The sequence below is a fragment of the Gadus morhua genome, chromosome 18 (genome assembly GCF_902167405.1).
Source record: "Gadus morhua chromosome 18, gadMor3.0, whole genome shotgun sequence".
Classification (NCBI taxonomy): Eukaryota; Metazoa; Chordata; class Actinopteri; order Gadiformes; family Gadidae; genus Gadus; species Gadus morhua.
In genome coordinates this window covers 19160344-19181624 of record NC_044065.1, presented here as the reverse complement: position 1 = coordinate 19181624, position 21281 = coordinate 19160344, and the positions used below count along the sequence as shown (strand labels likewise).

Sequence of the window (21281 nt, the reverse complement as noted above, 5' to 3'; positions counted from 1 at the left end):
AACTAAATGTAAATAGAAAATGGTTACAAATTTTATTTACACATTTAAAAAATCTTAAAACTAAATCTAAATAGAAAATGATTACAAATTCATTACTCTCCAAACTCCACATCGTACAGGACCTGCTGCATCCTCATGCGCGCCTGGGCCTTTTTTTGGTGTGACAGCCTCCTCAACGATGGGACGAGGCTCTGTCTCCTCCGTGGTGGTGGAGGTACAGGATGCAGCGGTGTGACCAGAGCCACCGTAGAGGTAGTGGGAGGAGATGGAGGAGAGGTGTCCGTAGCGGGCTGGGAGAGGGAGGAGATATCTCATCTTCACTTTGAGCCACCACCTGTGAAAGAAAGCATACATTTGTTTGTTTAAAATGTGCAAATTAAAATGTTTTAGGCTAATAGCTTTTGTTATAGGCCTACCTCTCGTTGGGGAGACATACTGGGCGCTAGCAGGGTCAAGATCTCCGGTGCTATCTCCTGGCTATCCTGGCTATAATCTCCCTGCTCCATATTGCTAGATGTCACCCTCTCCTTCACATGGCACTCCAGGAAGCCCATGATGGCGATATACTTCCACCTCTTGAAAGAGGTGGCACCGGCCCCACTTTTCTTTCTGTCCCTCTCTGCCTTCCTCTCCTTCAAATATTTATCACGCAAGTATTTCCACTTCTTGCGGGACACTTCAGCTGTTGATACAAGATTATGTCTCTACAATTAGCAATTCACACAACCTACAAGGTTAATATCAAGCCTACCTATCAGTAACGTTAATACTAACTTCCAAGTTAAAGGACAATTCCGGTATTTTGAACATTGAGCCCCCTTTCTGGTTTGTTTAGGATGAAATAGAGTGGGTGACACCGAAATTTGAACTATTAGTCCTTTCTCGGGTATTTGGCTCATTTTGAATCGCTCCTAACTGCTTCACAATGGTTGTCTGTGTGCATACACAAACCTGTCAACCCAGCAACCCTAAACGTTCGTTTTCAAAAATGTGCAAGTAACCGAGTGGTTAGTGGCATTTCGTGAAGTTTAAAAAAAAAAATATCGGCGCAATATATGGTTTCCATTCGTGTTAGTTGCTAAATGGATCTATTTTTTCAGATACCTCACAACCGCATATAAACTTCCGCACAAGGTCCCACTCTGTGCAGCACCTACTTTCGACTTCCGTCGGCATCTGCCTGCACTTCCCACAGGCACACCACCCGCCCGTGATCCTGTGGACCGCTTCAGCCGGAGCTTCAGGCGCCTCCGTAGCCCTAGCCTCCATCTCACGTAGCTCCTCTTGGGTGAATTCTGGTTCAGAACGATATCCTCTGCCGTCAAACTCAAAATCGAGTGCGTCCTCCAGAAGCCACCTTTCATAATCCATTTTCAGTGATTTTCTATGTGATTTTCCCTAATCCGAGGTGCTCACGGTACAAGACTTCAAACCAACGTAAACAGCCCACCTTTCCGGTTCGGTGGAGTAATATCATCGTCAGTGTTAATTTCGTTAACGAAAAATATGACGAAAAATGTTCGTCAACGACCTTTTTTCCGAGACTAAGACGAGACGTTGACGAGCTAAAAATAGATCTGTGATAATAAAAACGATGACGAAATGTCATTTTGTTTTCGTTGACGAGACGAGACAGGACGAAAATGTTATTGGTGTGCTGTTTGGACATTCAAAATGCACGATATTTTCCAATCAGTACACTCCCGTAAGGTTCTTATGCAACTGTTCACTCCTCCAGTAAATAGGACGGACCTTAGCTACGACTTGGCAACGGGAGGTATGGTCCACTCAGCTATGAGCTAACGTTATGCATTGCACATGATTCGAAATTCTTCCCAGCTTTTATTCCACAGATACTAGGGTCTATAGCATATAACCGCGTTGTCTGATTACAGTTTAATTCATTTTTCACAATTTACCGGCTCTCGTTTTGAAGAAAATCACCGCGCCATTCGTTTCAATGGGAATCGCCACGGTCTGTACTTCAACATAAGGTGGACTTTGAAATTCGTCCCAGCCTTTATACCCAAGATACTATCGGGTTTATAGCATATAACCGCGTTTTCTGATTACAGTTTAATGCATTTTTCACAATTTACCAGCTATCGTTTTGAAGGCTGAACAGACAAGAGTAGTAAAGTGTGACGTCACGTTTCGAGAGCAACAGATTTTCGGTTCTACACAACCAAATTAACAAGGGGAAATCCTATGGCACACAAACCTTTTATAGAAAAGGAACAATCTTTTTGCGAATTGATTTGTGAGTATGCTTTACCAATGATGTAAGTAATATTGAGAATAGATTGTCTTCATATTAAAAAAAAAACTAAACTAAACTAACGTTTACAAACGTTTGCTTTTAATACCCCAGGGGAATACATGAACGCCTCGACATTTTTCGATTGGTAGTGATTTTCGACTCTTGAAATTGATTTATTTTAATTTTGAAAGAAACAACACATGGAAGCAATGGAGAACACCATCTCTCGTTCGGTTGTTTAGAACTGAAAATCCGGTTGCCAGGACAACGTAACGTTTTCACTTTAGTACTCTATTTGAGTGGAACAACTTAGCAGGTGTCCATATAGCCTATATAGGGTTAGCCTAATTGAACTAGTTTAAAAAGAGAAAACATTTTGACTAAAAGTAATGACTAAAAGTTGACTAAAATGTAAGGAATTTTCGTCGACTAAAACTAGACTAAAACTACAAAGGAAAACAATGACTAAAATGTGACTAAATATACTAAGCATTTTCGTCAAAAGACTAAGACTAAGACTAAATCTAAAATAGCTGACAAAATTAACACTGATCATCGTGCAGTAATGAGTCTTCCAACTGAAATCAACTGGCGATAAAACTTTTTAAACTTCACGAATGCCACTAACCACTCGGTTACTTGCACATTTTTGAAAACGAACGTTTAGGGTTGCTGGGTTGACAGGTTTGTGTATGCACACAGACAACCATTGTGAAGCAGGCAGGAGCGATTCAAAATGAGCCAAATACCCGAGAAAGGACTAATAGTTCAAATTTCGGTGTCACCCACTCTATTTCATCCTAAACAAACCAGATAGGGGGCTCAATGTTCAAAATACCAGAATTGTCCTTTAACGTTAATACTAACTGCCAAGTAAACGTTAATACTAACTGCCAAGTACGGGTGGCAGTTTGTACCTAACGGCTAATAGTTAAATGCGAAAATATCATTAATAAACATGATAATAATATAAATAATTAATTAATAATTCTCACCTGTAACGCCCAGCATAGCTGAAATGTCTCGCCATGCCTGGTTGCGCTTTGTTTGGTCGTGATACGCCTTTAACGTGAGGTCGTACAGGACCGGACACTCACTCACAGCTGTTATCAAGCTTTCAGTTTGTTTCAGTTTGTGTTCTGTTGATACTTTTAGCCTTGCCTCCTCCTTGATTTTGATTGGTCGTTCAAAAAAAGCGCCGATGACGTGGAGCGCTTTTCTTCAAAAAGTTCAACTGTTTTCAACTGGGGCGCGCGTCTAAAAGCACGAGGCGCGCGGAGCGTTTAACCGCCCCGGGCGGCTTTTTAAAAGACACCCCATTTAGCTCTAAATCTATTGGTTGCTCTCGGCTGACGTACATTCCAATCACATGTGCCTAACCGGGCTGTGCGTGATTGACAGTGCTCTGCCGATGACAAAAATGTGATTTGAATGTTCGTCAGCCGAGAGCAACCAATAGGTTTAGAGCTAAATGGTCCCGCCCCCAGGAACGTTTTTTTTTTCTTCAGACTTTGACTGTCAAAAAAATGCGCGACAGAACACTGACAATATTCACGTGACTCAAAGCTTGCGCCTATGTGGTCAAATCTCTGAAAAGTCAGTGCTGAAAAGTCAGTTCTGAAAAAATACATTGCAATGGCGTTAACGTACACCTTTACAGGTTTTTAAAAATAAATATTCAACCTTTCAAAACTTATTTGTCAATGTATGAACACCTGTTTGCAGAATCCCATTTACAAGGTTTCAAAACCGGGAAACGATGAAATACACTGTTAGAACAGTGCCAGATTTGAAACTCTGCAAATGCGCTGGTGAAATTGTTTGAACTTTGAAAAAAAATACTTTGAAAATGTGTTGGTGAGAATGATGAAGAAGATAAAATAGAACACAAAATCATGTTTACAGATGTTTGCATTTTTTTCAGGTTATTATCTCTTTTTTCAGTGTTGCAAAACCTTTTTTACAAGGTGTTGAGTTTTCAAACCCAGACTTACAAGCCTTTGAAACTTTTTTTTTCAGGTTTGAATTATGGCAGGAAGCTGGCTCCATAGGCTACTGGCTTCCATCTCACTGCCCAAGTTTAAGCTGCGCTGAGTGGTTGACGGGGGGGGGGGGGGGACCTATGGCTATGGCCATGGCCATAGCCATTATGTAGGTCTAGCTATGTCTTTTTTACAATCTATTGATTTCAATACCTAAAGATACAGTATTTCTATTATAAAATTGTATTGCACCATGAGCCATAACTGCAACCATTATATTGTACATTTGTTAGCCTTAAGCCTCGCTCAGTCATTATGCCAACCACATCACCTCCTGCTGTGTAATGAGATGCATTGAACACAAGATCTATTAAGAACACCAAATCCATATTTCCTGTTATTTTGGTGAAAGTAATGTAAAAGTAGTGTAATGCCTTACAATTCAAAGACAGTAATACTGTAATGTAACTAATTACTTTGAAATGACAGTAACAAGTAATAAATAATGCATTAGGCCTAAACAATTTTTTAGTTTGGTTCCGGTTTCCGACCGACCCTGTCAATTTATGTGCGACCCAAATAATTTTATGAGTTTTATAAAAAAAAAAAAAAAAATTTTTTAATGTAATTACGTTTTGGTACAGCACCTCTATAATTACGTTTTGGTACAGCACCTCTTCATTCTGTACAAGGATGAGCGAATTTTCTCGTTTTTAAATGAAAACAACCTACCTATCATTCGCTGCCGCTGGAAAAAATAAAATAAAAAAATAAAATAAATTCCCTACCTACCCATGACCTCAACTGACAACCAACAGGAACCAAACTTTTTTTTTTTTTAGGCGTTACGCTTTTGAAGTAACTTGCCCAACACTGGTGATCGGCCACCTGAAAGAACGGAACCGGCTGCTCCTTTTGAATTCACGACAGTAGATCTCTTTGGACCCGACCGCGTACACGATGAAGTCAAAAAGAGGGTAAAACTCAGTCTGGGGGGTTGTCTTTTGCTGTACGGCCAGCAGAGCCATCCACACAGAGTTATTCAACACCTTGTCAAGTGAAGGGTTTCTGATTGCTTATCAAAAATTCACAGCAATCCGTGGAAACCCCAGAAAGATCTGGTCAGATCCAGGCACCAATTTTATTGGCGCAAGACCATTCTTAGTGGAACTTCCATCCAAGTTCGGCAAAGTGGTCAGTACCAATCCAGACCACAAAGGCGCCGTGAGAGACGTTGATGTATGGACCTTTCCGAGCTACACCGTTCCTCTGACAAGAGTTTCAAAAGGAAAGTCAAGACATTCCAATAATAATAATAAAGATAATAAAGAAAGGAACCAAGCCACAATAGTCCACAGAGATGTGAGTTGGCTGGTTGTCTTACTTCCAGTAGAAGAACAAAAGGCAAATCGAGACGGCAATCCAGAATAAGACCAAGTTCAAACCTAGACTTCATAGTTTGACCTTAAAGCAGCAATCTCCAAAGTGTTTCCATTGGAAGATTGAGTGGGAGTTGTCAAGTCAAACCAAAGGAATGACCCTAAACCCACAAACCGGAAGGAACCATTGTCCAGTCCATGTTGCGCGTAGACCAGTGGCGAAGCTAGACCTTTTTTTGGGTGGGCTCAAGCCCACCCAAAACCTGCCTTAGCCCACACTATCGTTTCGTCCTCAAATTGAATATTCTACCGTTTTTCTTTTTACACAAGCAACGAGAGGATGAATGCTGTACAGTACACTAATGAACAGGCTCAAATGGGCTAGTGAAATCGAGCGCAACCTTCCAGCAGGAATCTCTTACCTCTGATTGGTGGGTGGGCGTCTCCTGTTTGACAAAACAAAAAATGCAGCACGAGCGCACATAACATAGTTTCTGCTGTTTTGTCCGTTATAACATGACCAGGTAATAATTCCTTTTAAAACCTTTACATAATATGTTAGATGTCTATTAAATGACAGTTGACCACAAGGATATTCTATGTATGCCTCTTCTTGAATTGCTTCATGTTTTAGTCAGGCTTGTAATGGTGTGTAGCATGATAAGCTAAAGCCGGCAACACACCGGCGCTGAAGCGCTGCGGTGCGCAGTTTACGTGCGTCAAATGCCGCCCCTAGCACCAATAGGCTAGGTGCGAAGTCTCCAACGGTTTTTACTTCCGTATTCCGGTGTGGGTTGGTACGCTTCCGGTCTCGCTGCGCTAGTGATTGAGAAAGCAGCTACACTATGGCTTTATTTTAGTGAAGATGCTTGCAGGATTTGCCTTCAATCTCGATAAGTGACGTTCATCGACTGGTCCAGACGGGGAGCTCTGCCCCCAGAAGCAAGAGGGAGAAGGGATTTAAGATGTATCTGTCAAGTTACATAGACAATTATGAAGGTAAGTTGAAACAACACTACGGTAGCCATGCTACATCGACTAGCTAGCTGTAGTTATTTACCATTTAGCAGGGTCCTTGTTCGTCTGTACAGTGTTTGAAATGTGTACGATTACTGTTTAGTAACATAAATTATGTCTAATAACATGAATTATGTCGAATTCCTACAGTTTCAAACAGATATCCAGCAGGGAGAGTCAGTATGAGGGCATTCTGTCATAGGTCCTACAGGAAGAGTGAAAAGCCTCAGAGTAGGGAGAAACAAAACATGTATAACCTAATGGTTCAAGTTTTGGGTTGTTAATGTGTCTCGAGCTGGTGATGTTGATGCAGAATAGAAAATAAGTCTAGTTTGCTGACATAAACCGTAGCTTTCATTGACACCCGAGAAACTGTTCCTGTTCCTTAGAGTATAAGTATATACGTTGTCACAAACGCCTTGGCTCAATGGCGTTGAACATAGGGAGAAAGACACCGTCAGGTAACGTTCAATGCAATAAACGATATTTTTTGACAGGCAGTTCCATGAATAAACACGGGCGCAGAGAAGACAATGCAAACCGCTGCATCCAGCCGTCAAACCGCGTCTATCAGAGAGAGCGTGAATGGGGCCACAGGACACTGCCTATATCCCCGGCAGCCAGAACACGGCTGCCTGCAATTCCCTCGTTACGCCAGGAACACTCAAGCTCCTCCTTCAGGCCAAAGGGAACAGTACCATACATAAACAATATAAAACCATATTAGTATATACCCTACAGGCAGAGGGAGGAATAGGCCTAGCGCTCAAGGCACAGAGCGGAGCGTCACATCACTCCCCCCCAAAAGACAGGAGCCCACCTCATTGGCTTCTGGGAAAAAAAAATTCAAAATCCCAATCACCACAAGTTATTTTATCCTTGCCCACATAAACCCACAAAAAAAACAAAAAACTGATTTTTAATAACACACAGGCCTAGATGAAGGCCCACACATGATGCACAAATGCACACCAAACCAACACTCCACAAACAGTCTTACTCACAACCTTATTACCGCCTCCACTCTCCCGCATATCCGGCGCCTGGATACACGGGACACCTGAAGCAGAGCAAGACATGAGACAGATAGACAGACAGACATTCACCCTCACTCCAATCCCTCCAGGGCTCGAGAAAGGGCGTCAGCCATTACATTTTCCCGACCGCGGTCATACGGTGTCTTCATTCTCTTTTGAGCACGACCCAGATTTTCGCTCGCCATCTTCCATGCAAGGAACAGCTTGCGACGAAAATCTTGAACATGGACGGCCAAGCTCTCTGGTGGTTCTGTACCGCCCAACCCACTGCCCAAGACAGACAGAGGTGTCCGTACCTTGTGACCAAAGACGAGGTCATTAGGACTAAATCCCGTTCTTTCCTGCACGACTGCCCGTGCCGCCAGCAAGAGCGAGAGTAAGCCCTCTGCCCAATCTCGCTTCAACTCAATACCAGACTTTGACTTTGGCAGGGGCCCAACGCAGTCAATGATCAGGTGCTCCAACAGGGTAGCCGCAGGGTCTTAAAAGTCTAAAAAATGTCTTAAATTTCATGTTCCTAAACTAAGGCCTTAAAAAGTTACCCAAGTCTTAATTTTTTAAAGATGGTCTTAAATTTCCTACTAGGATATGTTTTCGTAGTCAACCGGACTGTAACACAAGGGGAAAATAGGGGGCGTTTTGCGTATCGGCGTTTTGCATAACGTCAGAGAACGTCTCATTTATTGGAGTATGCGCGAACAATACTTTGGGTTTTCGCGCCGGCAATCTCAACAAACAAAATCAGTTGAGAGGAGACGCCACATCATGGGGAAGCAGGGCTCTCAAGTCTCACGCATTCGGCGTGAGACACACGCAATTCGACCCATGCACACGCTCACACGCCACACTTCGTATTTCTCATGCAGAGAAATTACCAGGATAGCGCCCACCAACTTGCGCCACTATTTAACAGTGGAACAGGTAGGAATCAAATGGGTTCCCCTTACGAAGGGTGACCAGATGTCCTCTTTTGCCCAGACATGCCCTCTTTTTGAGACACTTTTAAAAATAAATGTATCCGGGCGGAATTTCAAAATCGTCCGGGATTTTATTAAAGCCTCATACATGTTCACATTGAATTTGAGTTGCGTTCCTCTGGGTCGTTCACAAACTACTTAAGCTACGCCCTCCCCACCTCAGTTCTGTTCGCTTTGCATTGCTGGAAGTGAGTAGGGGGAGTGGTTAAGTAGAGCCTTCAGATTGGACGGTTTGACTTTAGAGTTACCGTCATGTTTTGTATTTTTTTTTTTGTTGCCATTGTTTTATAGGGACAAACATTAACAAATTTCTCCTACAGGGGATTGATAAAGTTCTATCTATTGAACAGAAAGAAACACTTGGTCATACTTTACACACTGTTTACCACAGCATTGGCCTACTGAATGCCACAGATATATTTTAAGCATTGGACTGAATGCCACATAAATATATAATTATGTTTTTGCACATTTGCAACGTTTAAAAGTTCAGGGAAAAGTATAGCCTCTACTGGTGTTGCTTAGGCCAATATCCTTTTGAGGCAGTGTTGTTTCTGAATATTAGTGTCAAGGGCCAATAATGCTTACTATCATTAGTCACCATGTCTGTGGACGGGTTAGGGTTAGGGCTGGCTCCATACATTACAAAGGAGTTAGTAAAAGAGGTCAACGAGGCAAGTGGTGGATTCATTGAAATGGTTGAGGAAATTTGAATGCTGAGAAACTACAGCAATTTGAAAAGAGTTTGTTTGTTTATATTTTATATTGTGTGTTGAAAGTTTGATATTTAAACCAAAAATACAGCTACACTTTCACACCATCACTTTGTGTATTGTTTTTTTGATCTTTTATTATCATTTCTGGGTACATGGTCTTAAGAGACATCAGGCCTCTAGGCTTTGAGTTAGGCCCTCAGTTTGGCTCTTTGATTGGTGAGTGCACACTTATCCTTTGGCACATTCATTAATGTATTGACATGAATGTTTCATATGTTCCAAAAAAACATGAATAACATATGCACGACCGCGTTTTACGACTGCTTAATGGGTGCGATGTAGGTCTTAATTTTTATTGAAGTGGTCTTAAAAAAGTCTAAAATTTGGGTTGATCAAACCTGGGGAAACCCTGTCCAAAGGAGTATCAACAAATTGGAAAGGCCTCAATGGTGCAGGTCTAATTGTCTCATTGGGCTTCCCCGCGACCTGGCAAAAATGACATGACCTGACAAATCTCGCAACATCCCGTTTGATGCGAGGCCAGTAAAAATGCTGCAACACATGGTTATAAGTTTTCTTTATACCATAATGTCCGGAAGTTTCCCCACGAGTGGCCTTCAACCCTAGATCACGATACTTCTCAGGCATTACCACCTGCACCACTTGACCGGTGACGTTGTAGTCGCAATTTTTGTTAACGACTTATCTAATTTACTGCAACTAGCTATGAGCAATAGAAATCGGGGAGTCCGGAAAAAGTAATGACAGAGACTTTATTGTTACCCACAAAATAGGTACAACAGAGCCGAGCATATGGTTTTGCAAAAGACACACTGACTGGGGCTCCGATCCCAGTCCCTCTTATCCACCCCAACCGAGCTGTCATGCATGTTATATGACCGTCCTGGTATATGTTCAAAATGGCCTTACATTTCCTTACGTATGTGCTCATCTCCTGTAGTTAATCTAAAAATGGGAGGATGTCAGTTGCCTGGGCGCCTTATCAGGCCATTACTCTGGGTCCAGGTGTGGTTTCTCTACATTCCACCATTAATGTTTATGCCTGATGTATATAGGCCTGATTATACTCATAGTTAATATAAATATATTAACTATGAGTTAATTCCCTCGTTACGCCAGGAACACTCAAGCTCCTCCTGCAGGCCAAAGGGAACAGTACCATACATAAACAATATACAACCATATTCCTATACCCTACAGGCAGAGGGAGAAATAGGCCTAGCGCTCAAGGCACAGAGCGGGGCGTCACAATGTTTGAGTCTATCCATGGTCGGGTACATAAGTCAGTGTTAGGTAAGTGCTGAATGTATACTATTGTGTTATTTCTGGAAGAAAGTGGTCCAATCCTTGGTCGCTTTTAACTCTATTGCAGCATTCTTGAAGAAAGTTGTCCAATCGTTGGTCCCTTTAAACTCACTTTATTTGTTAAAGTAGGCATGTTTCGGTATGGTAACTATGAAGCTTAAGGGAGGGAATTGTAATTCTAACGCGTGTGAGAGAAATACTGTGAGCTACTTTGAGCCACGGGCAAAAGCCCATGGCCATTTCTGAAATGGCATACTACATACTGCTCGTATACTGATCGTGACGTAAAAGTAGTAAGTAGTATGCAGTACGCGAAAAATGTTTTTTTGCAGTATGTGACAGTTACCCGGATGATGTACTAATCGGGCAAAAATTCCTAGTATACATCCAGAGCTCACTACGTCGGATACTGTATCCCATAATGCAACGCGGCACCGTTGGAAAAAAAACGTTAAACATTTCGAATAATGGCGGCGGAAAATGCGAGCGATGAATATAAATGTAAGTATTAGTTGTTTATTTTGTTGTGATAAGCTTTCGTATGTATTTGTAATCGTGTGTTTTTCATTGTTAACTGAACAAATGGCTCAACCGACAGCGAATGCGGCAAATGGCAAATATATACGATACATCAGCTTTAATGAATGAAGCTGTCACAGCTAACAGCAGCCGGGTTTTGTCAGATATCGCTATCGATTTAACTTCTGTTGCGGCAATACCAATAGCACGGAGACTAAAAGAGTAGTGTGTCTTGTTGTAGGGACTGATGTAGACACCGCAGCTCTCATCAGTTGGAGATCTACGAATGAGGGCATGTTCACGGGCAGGAGGAATGCGGCGCAGAAGGGGTTCGAGTAAGTTGGTTTAGTTAGACATTACATCTTTTGCATGTAGTCAAAGAACTGTTTAGTTTTCATCCCTTTTCTTGTAGAGAATTTATTAAGGTCCAGGGGCTAGAGGGGAAGATGGAGGCCACCAAAATTAAAAGGAAGTGGGAGAACCTCAAACAAAAATATAAGGTAAGGATGTCATGGAAATGTCTGTTACTTTTTCCACAGAACTACATAGTTATGATTATTGTCATTAGTCTGCTTGCTTGCTTCTGTTGTTTTGTAGGAGTTGAAAGCACCCAGGACAGGGGTGAGCACTGAGGGAGGAGAGACCACTGCTGCATCCTGGAAGTGGTATGGGCCAATGGATGAGGCACTAGGCGGGAGGCCATCAATAAGTCCTCCCGTACTAGTGGACTCATCCGCCCAGGATGTGGCAGTGGTCTCTCCTCCCTCAGTGCACCCGAGTACCCCAAATCTGGGCAAAAGGAAGAGGGAGTCTGAATGGCAGGAAATATTAAAGGAAATCCAGGAGAAGGAGGAAGAAAGAGAGCTAATTCAGATAGAAAGAGAAGAAAGGCGAGAGAGAGAGGCGATTGAAAGAGAGGATCGGAAGGAGAGAGAGCGGCTGCAGCGTGAGGAGAGGAAAGAGAAGGAAATGCTGGAAAGAGAAGAAAGAAGAGAGAAGGAGAACCAAGAGAGGGAGGACAGGCGGTATCGGGAGATGAAAGTGGCAGAAGAAAGACGAGAGAGGGAGAGGCTAGGGAGGACAAGCTGCTCGATGTCCTAAAAGTATTCTTACAAAAGAAATAAAGGAACATTTAAATAAGCATTTCATGTCTGCTCTTTCATATAATTTAGAAAATAATTTAGTTATAACAAATCATTTTTATTGAACAAGTTGTGAATATAATTGTTAGTAAGACAGGACAAGGTTAATAAAACACAAAAGACGGAACATGGGGCATACACAGACAAAAGACAACACTAGGAAAAAGCAAAGAACTATATACAGGTATACTATTTAACTATTTACAAATGAGTCTCCAGGGTGCAGACCATGTTCAGTACACATGATCTCTCAGTGCATCTATGCAGGCATTTGGTGCAGAGACAGCAGCAGCCAGTCTGCGCCTGATGTTGTCCCCTGGTTCCACAGCATGCTGCATTTCATTGTTGTTGGGGAGATCCTGTGGAAAGTCTCCTGGCTCCACAAAGTCTCCATTTGATAGGCACAAGTTGTGGAGGAAGACACAGCAGGACACCACCACTGGGGCAAAGGTTGACTTTACCTATGTGCAGAGATGGGCAGTATTTTAAATTAGATGTATTTAAAATATGCATTTAATTACTTTTGAGTAGCTTATTCAACATAAGACAAAAATAGAAACTAATCTGTAACAGACAGATATTGCATGCCAAGGAAAGCTACTGAATAACAGTGAAATACAAGCATTTTCTCATATTGTAATTTTATGCTCATTTAAATTTCATAAGCATTTGCACATTGACACACACACTTGTATGTATTATGTTTTCTTTACCTCAAGGGCCTTCAGAAAGATGGATCTCCACCTGGTCTTCATCATCCCGAAGGCCCTCTCCACAACACACCTTGCCTTTGACAGGTGCTTGTTGTACCTGGCCTGTACGGGGCCCTGTACTGGCTCCCGGAACGGGGTCATCAGGCAGATGGGGGTAGCAAGGCAAGGATAGCCTCCATCGCCTATGATGCACCACCCAGGTGGTGGGTACAGCTGCTGCACATACACAGAGCTCCACCTGAGCACCCGGGCATCATGGACCGAGCCAGGAAGGCCAACAAAAGCATTGAGGAAGCGCCCTTTATGGTCACAAATGGCCTGCAGCTGAATTGAATGGAACAACTTTCTATTATAATAATCCTCCTTGTATTCCCCAGGAGGCTTTATTCTAATGTGGCTGCAGTCAATGCTCCCAGCCACACGGTTCAAGGCAGGTGAACCAGCCAGCTGGGCGAACCCCGCTCCGATGACCTCCAGCTCAGCCTCAGACGGGAAACATACAGCCTTTGTGTAGATCTGCAGTATTCCCTTTGCAACCCGATGGACAATCATGTGGACGGTGGAAAGAGGCACATCAAAGGCCTCAGAGACCACTCTGTAGGAGGTGGCACTGGCCAGCCAGTATAGAAAAACTGCCACCTCCAGTTCTCTCCCCCAGCCATGGATGTGCTCATCCACCAGGGCCTCCACAAGGGCATTCACGGACTCCCTAGAAAGACGGAAGTCTTTCTTTAGGTCGCCGTCACCAAAAAAAAGGGAAACAGCTGGGGTTTTGTCATTCAGCTGACAATACTGACCCCTAAGGTCAACCTGAATGAAGGGAAAACTCTGTTATTTAAATCCATTTTCATTTATATGCATGTACAAATAGTTTTACTATATTTGATTAAAATGTTGTTATTTGTGTTGTCTCACTGAGGTTTTATTAACTCCTGTCTTACTGCTTTAAGGCAGAATAATATCAAACTGTTCTTCTGTCCATAAATTCCTAGCTAACAGGTTAAAGCCAATAAAGCCACTGCTAACTTATCTCTAATTTATGTATTATACTTACATAGCGCGCCTCCTGCTGCTGTAATATTACCGCAACTGCCGTTTTATTCAGCAGTGCCCTTCTCCTGCGCCTCCTTGCCTCATTGTTAGACTTAACAATGGAAAAGTGCGACATGTTAAATGGTAAAAAATGAAAATGTTCAAAATGGTAAAAAAATATATCGGCCTATGAAAAAAAATATATATATGCGTAAATTTAGGGGAGAGCCGGCTCGAAAACCACGCCAGTCTGACACGTCAAATTCGTCACAATTGTTTGGTCATGTGACTGTGTAGTGCACTGCATGATACTTGTCATACTTGCATACTATACTGCATACTATGGCGGGGAGTAGTATGTAGTGCACAGTATATACTGTGTCAGTATGCAGTATGTAGTATGTAGTATAACATTTCAGAAACAGCCCATGTCTCTCCGCGGGTGTACCTAAGATCTCTCTCCTCCCACTGGCCGTCAAGTGGGTGTGGCCTATGTGAAGTGGGCGTGGCCGGGGGGGGGGTGACGTATTGGCTCCGCCCCTGTCTAAAGGTGCTTGCCATCTGTGGCTGGAGTAGTTATTGCAGCTTAAGTGTTCGATCTTAAAAGGGTCTTAAAAAGACTTGAATTTGACTTGAAGAAACCTGTAGGAACCCTGCAGTTGGAGAGAGAACCTACAAAAATTGGGTTAAAAAAAATAAAACAGGGACACTTGAAGACCTGCAAAAAGTGTTCCAGAAGGGGCTGGAGGATATTGCCAGTCACCAGTTCAACTGGATTCATTAGGTGCGGCAATTCAGGAACATCAAAGAGAACCTTAAAAGCAATGAGATGGTCTTGCACATTGATTTCTCAGAGAATTATGCCTGTAAACTGAACACTGAGATTCAGGCCTTTCACTTGGTGATAATAAAATGGTGATAATAGGCAGCAGGCAACGATACAAACTGGAGTTGCTTACTCAGTCAAAGGCTCCCAGTGCTATGCCACATTTTCGAAGTCCCTAAGGCATGACCAAAGAGCAGTGTGGGCACACATGAAGCCAGTCGTAAATGATTTCCAGAAAAGACAAGACCATACAATCGACACTCTGCATGTCCTGAGTGATGGCCCAGCAACTCAGTATCATAATCGATCAAACTGCTTCCTAATGAGTAGTGTTCCCTATACATAGGGATTCAAGCGGGTCACCTGGAACTTCTCAGAGCGTTCTCATGGCAAGGGTGCACCCGATGGTGTTGGAGGAGTGTTGAAGCATAAGGCAGACATGCACGTCTTTGGAGGCAGTGACCTTCAAACCCCAAGGGATCTGTTTGACTATTTACAGCAGAGCACTGAAAATGTCACAGTCAAGTGGATCGAAGAAGAACACATATCTGCCATGGATGAAATGCTCCCTTCTTCAGTGCCTCCAGTGACTGGAATCAGCAGTACACCTCAAGTTCTGTCTTTTTCCCCAGGAAACATATTTTACAGAGGTCTAAGCTGTTTCTGCAAGTACCCAGTGATCTGCACTAGTCACAAGCTGAAAAAACTTGAGTTTGAACATGTCTCTCCTACCGAGGTGCCCCCTTCCCAGTAAGCTGACCATGTCTCTCCTACTGATGTACCCTATGCCCAATCAAGCCACCATAGCTCACCCATTGAAGAGTCCCAAGATGAAGAGGGAAAGGAAAAGTACATGGAGGGACAGTTTGTCATTGTAAAGTATGATGCCAAACCTTATGTAGTACAGATCATGGGGATAAGTGGGAAGCAGCTGCAGGTGAACTGCATGAAACAAGTTGGAAACAAAAATGCATTTGTTTGGCCAAACAAATCAGATTGCATTTTTTATCATCCCAGTGAAATTGCCTGTGGAATATCAGAACCGAAACCATGCAGTCGATTTGCCACACTCCTGAAGTACGACTGGCTTACTTATAATGAAGTATGAACACAAACAGACATTAAGAGACAGACGTAATTAACTTGTGCTATTGTTGCAACCAAAATTAATTTAGGTGCTATTTTATTTGAATGTTTCAAATAAATGTTTGAAAGGAATGTTTCAAATAAATGTTTAGAATATATTTCATTCAATGTTTGAAATTAATGTTAAAAACATTTCAGTTGAATTTTTTGAATTCCTGTTATTTGCAAATGTGTCAAATTAATTTTTCAAATGAAATGTTTATGAAATCAGAATTAACTTCACTGTTTATCAACCTCACTGTTCTGTCAATGTTTTAAGATTAAATACACTTTTTCTCATTGCCAAATTGTGTTTTGGTCCATCCCATAATTTGGTGTGACTATATCATTTCGTGTGACGTTTAGAAATTATGAGATTAAAAAGACTTAGTTAGTGATGATTCTTGAAAATCTCACTGAAACACAAGGGAAATAGTAAAAGCTAGAGTGACAAGAATTGTGTAAGATTTATAATAGGATTTCTTGAAATTAATGTAAAATATGTCAAATGACTGAAGGCAGATGTGTTAAGTATTTTAAGAAGCTGCATTACCCTCACATAGCCACTAGGAAGCAGGATCAAACAATTAAGCTGCAATAACTACTTTAGCCACAGATAGCAGCACCTTTAGACAGGGGCGGAGCCAATACGTCACCCGGCCACGCCCACTGCATAGGCCACGCCCACTTGACGTCCTCTATCGGGTGATTCGAAGTGAAGAGGCCAGAGATCAATAGGTAGCAGCGGAGAGCCACCGGGCCTAAGCCCGATCACGGTATTTTCCTCTCCACGCGTTAGATACAATTCCCTCCCTTAAGCTTCATAGTTTACCATACCGAAACATGCCTACTTTAACAAATAAAGTGGGTTAAAAGCAACCCGGGATTGGACTATTTTCGTCGAAGAATGCTGCAATAATGGCAATAAACGAGGATGTTCCCCTTGTTGAGTCAGCATTTGGACCTGTCCAGGAAGGTAGCCCCATCTCTTATCAGCATCCAGTGCCAATTAGTCGGGTAATAGTCTGCCACCAAGACAGCCCCCCTCCACCACCTCTGCCATTAGAAGGCTATAGGCTGGATCCCTCCACCTGTTATTTTGTGTGCACTCATGAACAGCATCTCCAGTTAATGTCACTTGCCATTACCTTGGATATGGCAAGGAAGATAGAGATGGCTACAAGTGACCAGAGCAACATTGTGGAGTGGCACCAAGTCAGGAAGCCAATGTAACGTAATTCACACATTCATACCAAGGCCACATATGCCCTTACCAATTAAAGAGTCTTCTTTATCATGCTAAGGAGAGATCCGGAGCCTAGGGAGGCGTCCAGCTCATAAAGGAGGCCACGAGCGGTCAAGATGTTCGAGAGACCCAGACGCTCAAGGCCACAAGAACAAGTGTAATTCCCACACATAGCCACAAACAAAGTTGCAATGCCAACACATAGCCACAAGGGGTCAGCACCATACCACAAAGCAAGTTGCAATGCCAACACATAGCCACAAGGGAGCAGCATAGAGACACTTACAACATCCAGAGAGGCGGGAGTTCAGCACCATGCTTAGCCAATCAGAGCACATAACTGAGTCCACGCCTGCCCAGTAGATAAGTCCCAACACATAGCCCAGGGGGTTAGAACGCTCCAGGTAAAGCATCCTTTTGAATGCCCTACTAAGTGTATCTCCACGCGTGTTTGTACAATTCTCCTCCTTTTGCTTCATAGTATGCTAGTCCAAACCTTTGCTAAATAAAGTGAGTTAAAGCGATCCTGACTTGGCAGACTTTTTCCAAAAGAACACGGCACCAAGGCTCACTTCTTCTCGATTTAGGGAGGTGTGCCATGTGAGAGGGGACGGTTCTTCTCAGAACCTAGCAGAGAGAATATGGAAAGGTGGGGTTCAGACAGCCCTAATGAAAAGGGGGCTGGCATTAGAGCCTGTGGCCATCCAAGAATACAGCAGGACGAAAAATGTCAACTACTGGCCATGTGGCTTTGTAATACACCCAGATGCTCCTTGGCTAGGATCCTCTCCAGATGGTCTTGTATTTGATCCAACTGAGAGCCCACCATTTGGACTGATAGAAATCAAATGCCCTAATTCCAAAAGCTATGTGGACTGCAAGTACCTGAAGATGCAGAGTGGCACATTAAAATTAAAGCCCAGCCACAGCTACTACTGGCAAGTCCAGGGGCAGTTATTACTCACCGGGATGCAATGGTGTGATTTTATTGTTCTGGCTGAGGACCTTCTTGTGCAGCGTATCTACAGCGATGCTGCGGTGGCAGGGGTTATAAGGGAGAAGGGGTATTATTTATTTTTTCACTATTATCTTGGTAAAAACAGTGGTTGACTCTTTCCCCTTTTTCCATCAACTTTGCTTTTCGATTCATAGTATAAAATGTTAGTCCTCTCATATATTAGTTGTTCATACTCTTGGTTTTTGTTCGTTTGTCGAGTACATCCTGGACAACGTCTTGTTTCCCCAGAATGTTGGTAATATTTCAATGTTATATTTGCTTGATTAAATTTTGCCTTCTCCATGCATATCTTTGTAGCTTGGAATTTTTTATCCTCCATATAATCGACCAAATCTTTCTCATCCATTATTGTTCTAATCTTTATGTGCTCGTGGGCGATACGAGATGTCAATGATTGTGTGTGTTTGTTTATTTCTCACCTCTATTATTTCCTTATTAAATTATAAATTGTCTTATGTCATTACCAGTGTGGTTTAATTTATGTTTTAAGTCAGTAAAACCCAAAATGTAGTGTAAAGACCACAATGACAATTTTTTAAGGGTCAAGACACATCTTTAATTTCCTTATCAAAGAGTTTGTTTTCTTTAATCCTCCTTATGCACCTCTCCACATGCACTCTTAGACGTGCAATTGACTGCGTCTGCCTGACATCCTCTCTACTCATTTGCTTTTTGTGAGAGAGAAAGGCAGGTCGGTACACCTTACACCCAGCAAGGTTGTCAACCAAGAAGCCTTTGTCCACCATGATTCCCATGTCTGGCTGCAGCAGCTTCGCAATTCCAGAGTGTTTGAAGATTTCCCGATCACTCATGGATCCCACATACAGCCCTGACACAAACGTAATGGCACCATGGGGAGCCATGCCAATCATTGCCTTGAATGCTATATGTGACTTGTAGCTTGAAAACACTCTGCAGGAGAAGAGAAGAGGGCGTTTGACAGGAGATCTCCGTGCAATCAAGCACCACCTGTGTGTCAGCAAATGCAGAAAACTCGGGTGGTAGGTGAGCTCTGACAACTTCAGGTGGGATCCACAGACGGTGGGTCCAAGTGGACACAATCCGTCTGGCAGTGCTGCTGTGGATACAGAACCTCTCTGCAAGGTCCCTGAGAAGTAAACCCGCTGACAGATGCATCAGGAAGAGCAGCAGCTCGTCAATAGGTGGAAGTTTCTGTTGAAAAAAAATAAAAAAGTTTTTGTAACATTGCAGACTAACATTTTAATTACTTATTGTTATTATTAAAGAGTTTAATCAGAAGACATGATACAAAAGTGACCTGTATAACATTATACTTTAATTAGTTAAACCCCAAGCATTGGTAATTATGAAACACACTATGAAACACAGAAGGTGCCATTAGTTTAGGTGCCATAAACTTTCATTATGAATGATTGCAAATGATGCATGAATATTAACTTATCGTTCCTCACAGATATTAACCTTCATTCAGAAGAACCCCTTTGCACGTATTATTTAACTCAATAAAATGTAGGCTACAACTCTTCTAGCCTACATACCGTTGTTTGGTGAGAGACTGTGTTGCTGCTGCTGCTGGCAGATGCCGTCGTTTTGGCGCTGGCAATTCTCACCATCTTGCTGTTCACGGCAGGCTCCAACAATCTCCAAAATGCCATGAAATGCGAGTGGGACGCAAACCTGGTGTAGAAACGAATGTCCGCGTCCGATCCTACCAGTCGCTCTATCCCAAAACGCTGCCGTAGCTGTAGCTCCTCGACCTGGTGTTGCAACTCTCTTATTTGAAGACGCAAGGCTTCGTTCTCCTCAGTCAACACATTTGCTCTCACCCCTGTTTCTGGAATCACACAGTATTCGTGATCAGGTGCCACTGTCACAACTTCCATCTCGGAGTCAAATCGTGAATCCGGGATCTCAATGTCTGGCCGCGGACGCCGATCCCAAACAATGGGTCTGGGTACAGGTCGTTCATATCCATTCCATTCAAAGAGAACAGGAAACGTTCCCTTTTGTAACCTTCTCAATCCACTAGCAGTCACAATAATATCTGTTGCATTAAAATGCCTACTACAGACCCGGGTGTTTTTGGTAGGGTTGAAGTCATCTCTCCGGATCGTTCTCACCCACTCAGCCCTCAGCGCGGAGTCAACAGGGAATGAATGGAAGCTAATTCCCTTATTGAATTTAGATGAGTTAGAACACTCTGGCACACAACAACGTAGTGCTGAATTTCTCACCTTTTGATAGGCAATTCGCCGTTCTTTCACTCAAAACACACTCACACTACTCTTCAAAACAAACTTGCCGGGGTTTTGCCCATAGATATATACATTAACTAGATGCCCTACGGCGGCGTCTAGAACGTCACTCTAGGCTGCCATCTTACCACAGTAAAGCTTTCTGGTGGAATCTATTGTAGCGGACGTAAGTCTGTGATCTGTACAAACGCTAATACTCTTATCTCGCTGAAATCTTGACGGATTTACAAACGGTTTGGTTTCGTACAAACGTTATTAACGTGGTTATAATTCTGGATGCTTGAACATGTTTAAATTGTAGCTTTTCTCTTTGAAAAACGACTTAATCGTGCAGCTTAGTTGTGTATCACGGGTAGGCTACTAGCTACCCAGTAATTTTACATCGATGGGAGAGGCAGAATTGCTATTTTCAATATAATTTAAGTTGAACATGATTACACTGAAGTTGCACATGATTTCCAATCGGGTTTGTTTGTCTTAACTTATGAATTCTACAGGAAATTGCTGACAATTGAAGATGCCAGACTTTTGTGCAGCCTACGGATGCGTTAATCTGCGAACTCTCGAAACGAGAACCCGTGGGATCACCTTTCACCTGTAGGATATTACAATATTACGACTACGATAATCGTTAGTTACTTAGTGGAAGTATATACAATACAGGTCCTGTTACACAGGAACAGCGGGGCTAGTATGACATAATAGTATTGCTAGATTGTTGTTTGCACA

General features: G+C 42.6%; 1 protein-coding gene and 1 long non-coding RNA gene across 3 annotated transcripts; one reads left to right on the top strand and one right to left on the bottom strand.

Moving 5' to 3' along the window:
* The first annotated feature begins 10933 nt into the window (after nucleotides 1–10933).
* Nucleotides 10934–11685, top strand: LOC115531366 (uncharacterized). 2 transcript variants are annotated; one of them, XR_003973877.1, is made up of 4 exons: nucleotides 10934–10987; nucleotides 11075–11195; nucleotides 11455–11548; nucleotides 11626–11685. It is a non-coding gene; the product is annotated as an uncharacterized LOC115531366 (long non-coding RNA). The 2 variants fall into 2 exon arrangements; XR_003973876.1 differs by having other exon boundaries at nucleotides 11455–11676.
* Nucleotides 11686–12392: 707 nt separating this feature from the next.
* On the bottom strand, nucleotides 12393–14272 carry LOC115531688 (putative nuclease HARBI1). The gene is made up of 3 exons (XM_030341085.1): nucleotides 14123–14272; nucleotides 13069–13878; nucleotides 12393–12816 (listed from the first exon to the last, which is right to left on the bottom strand). The coding sequence occupies exons 1-3, from the start codon at nucleotides 14234–14236 to the stop codon at nucleotides 12589–12591; spliced, it is 1152 nt and encodes a 383-aa protein (XP_030196945.1). The 5' UTR covers nucleotides 14237–14272; the 3' UTR covers nucleotides 12393–12588.
* Nucleotides 14273–21281: the final 7009 nt, after the last annotated feature.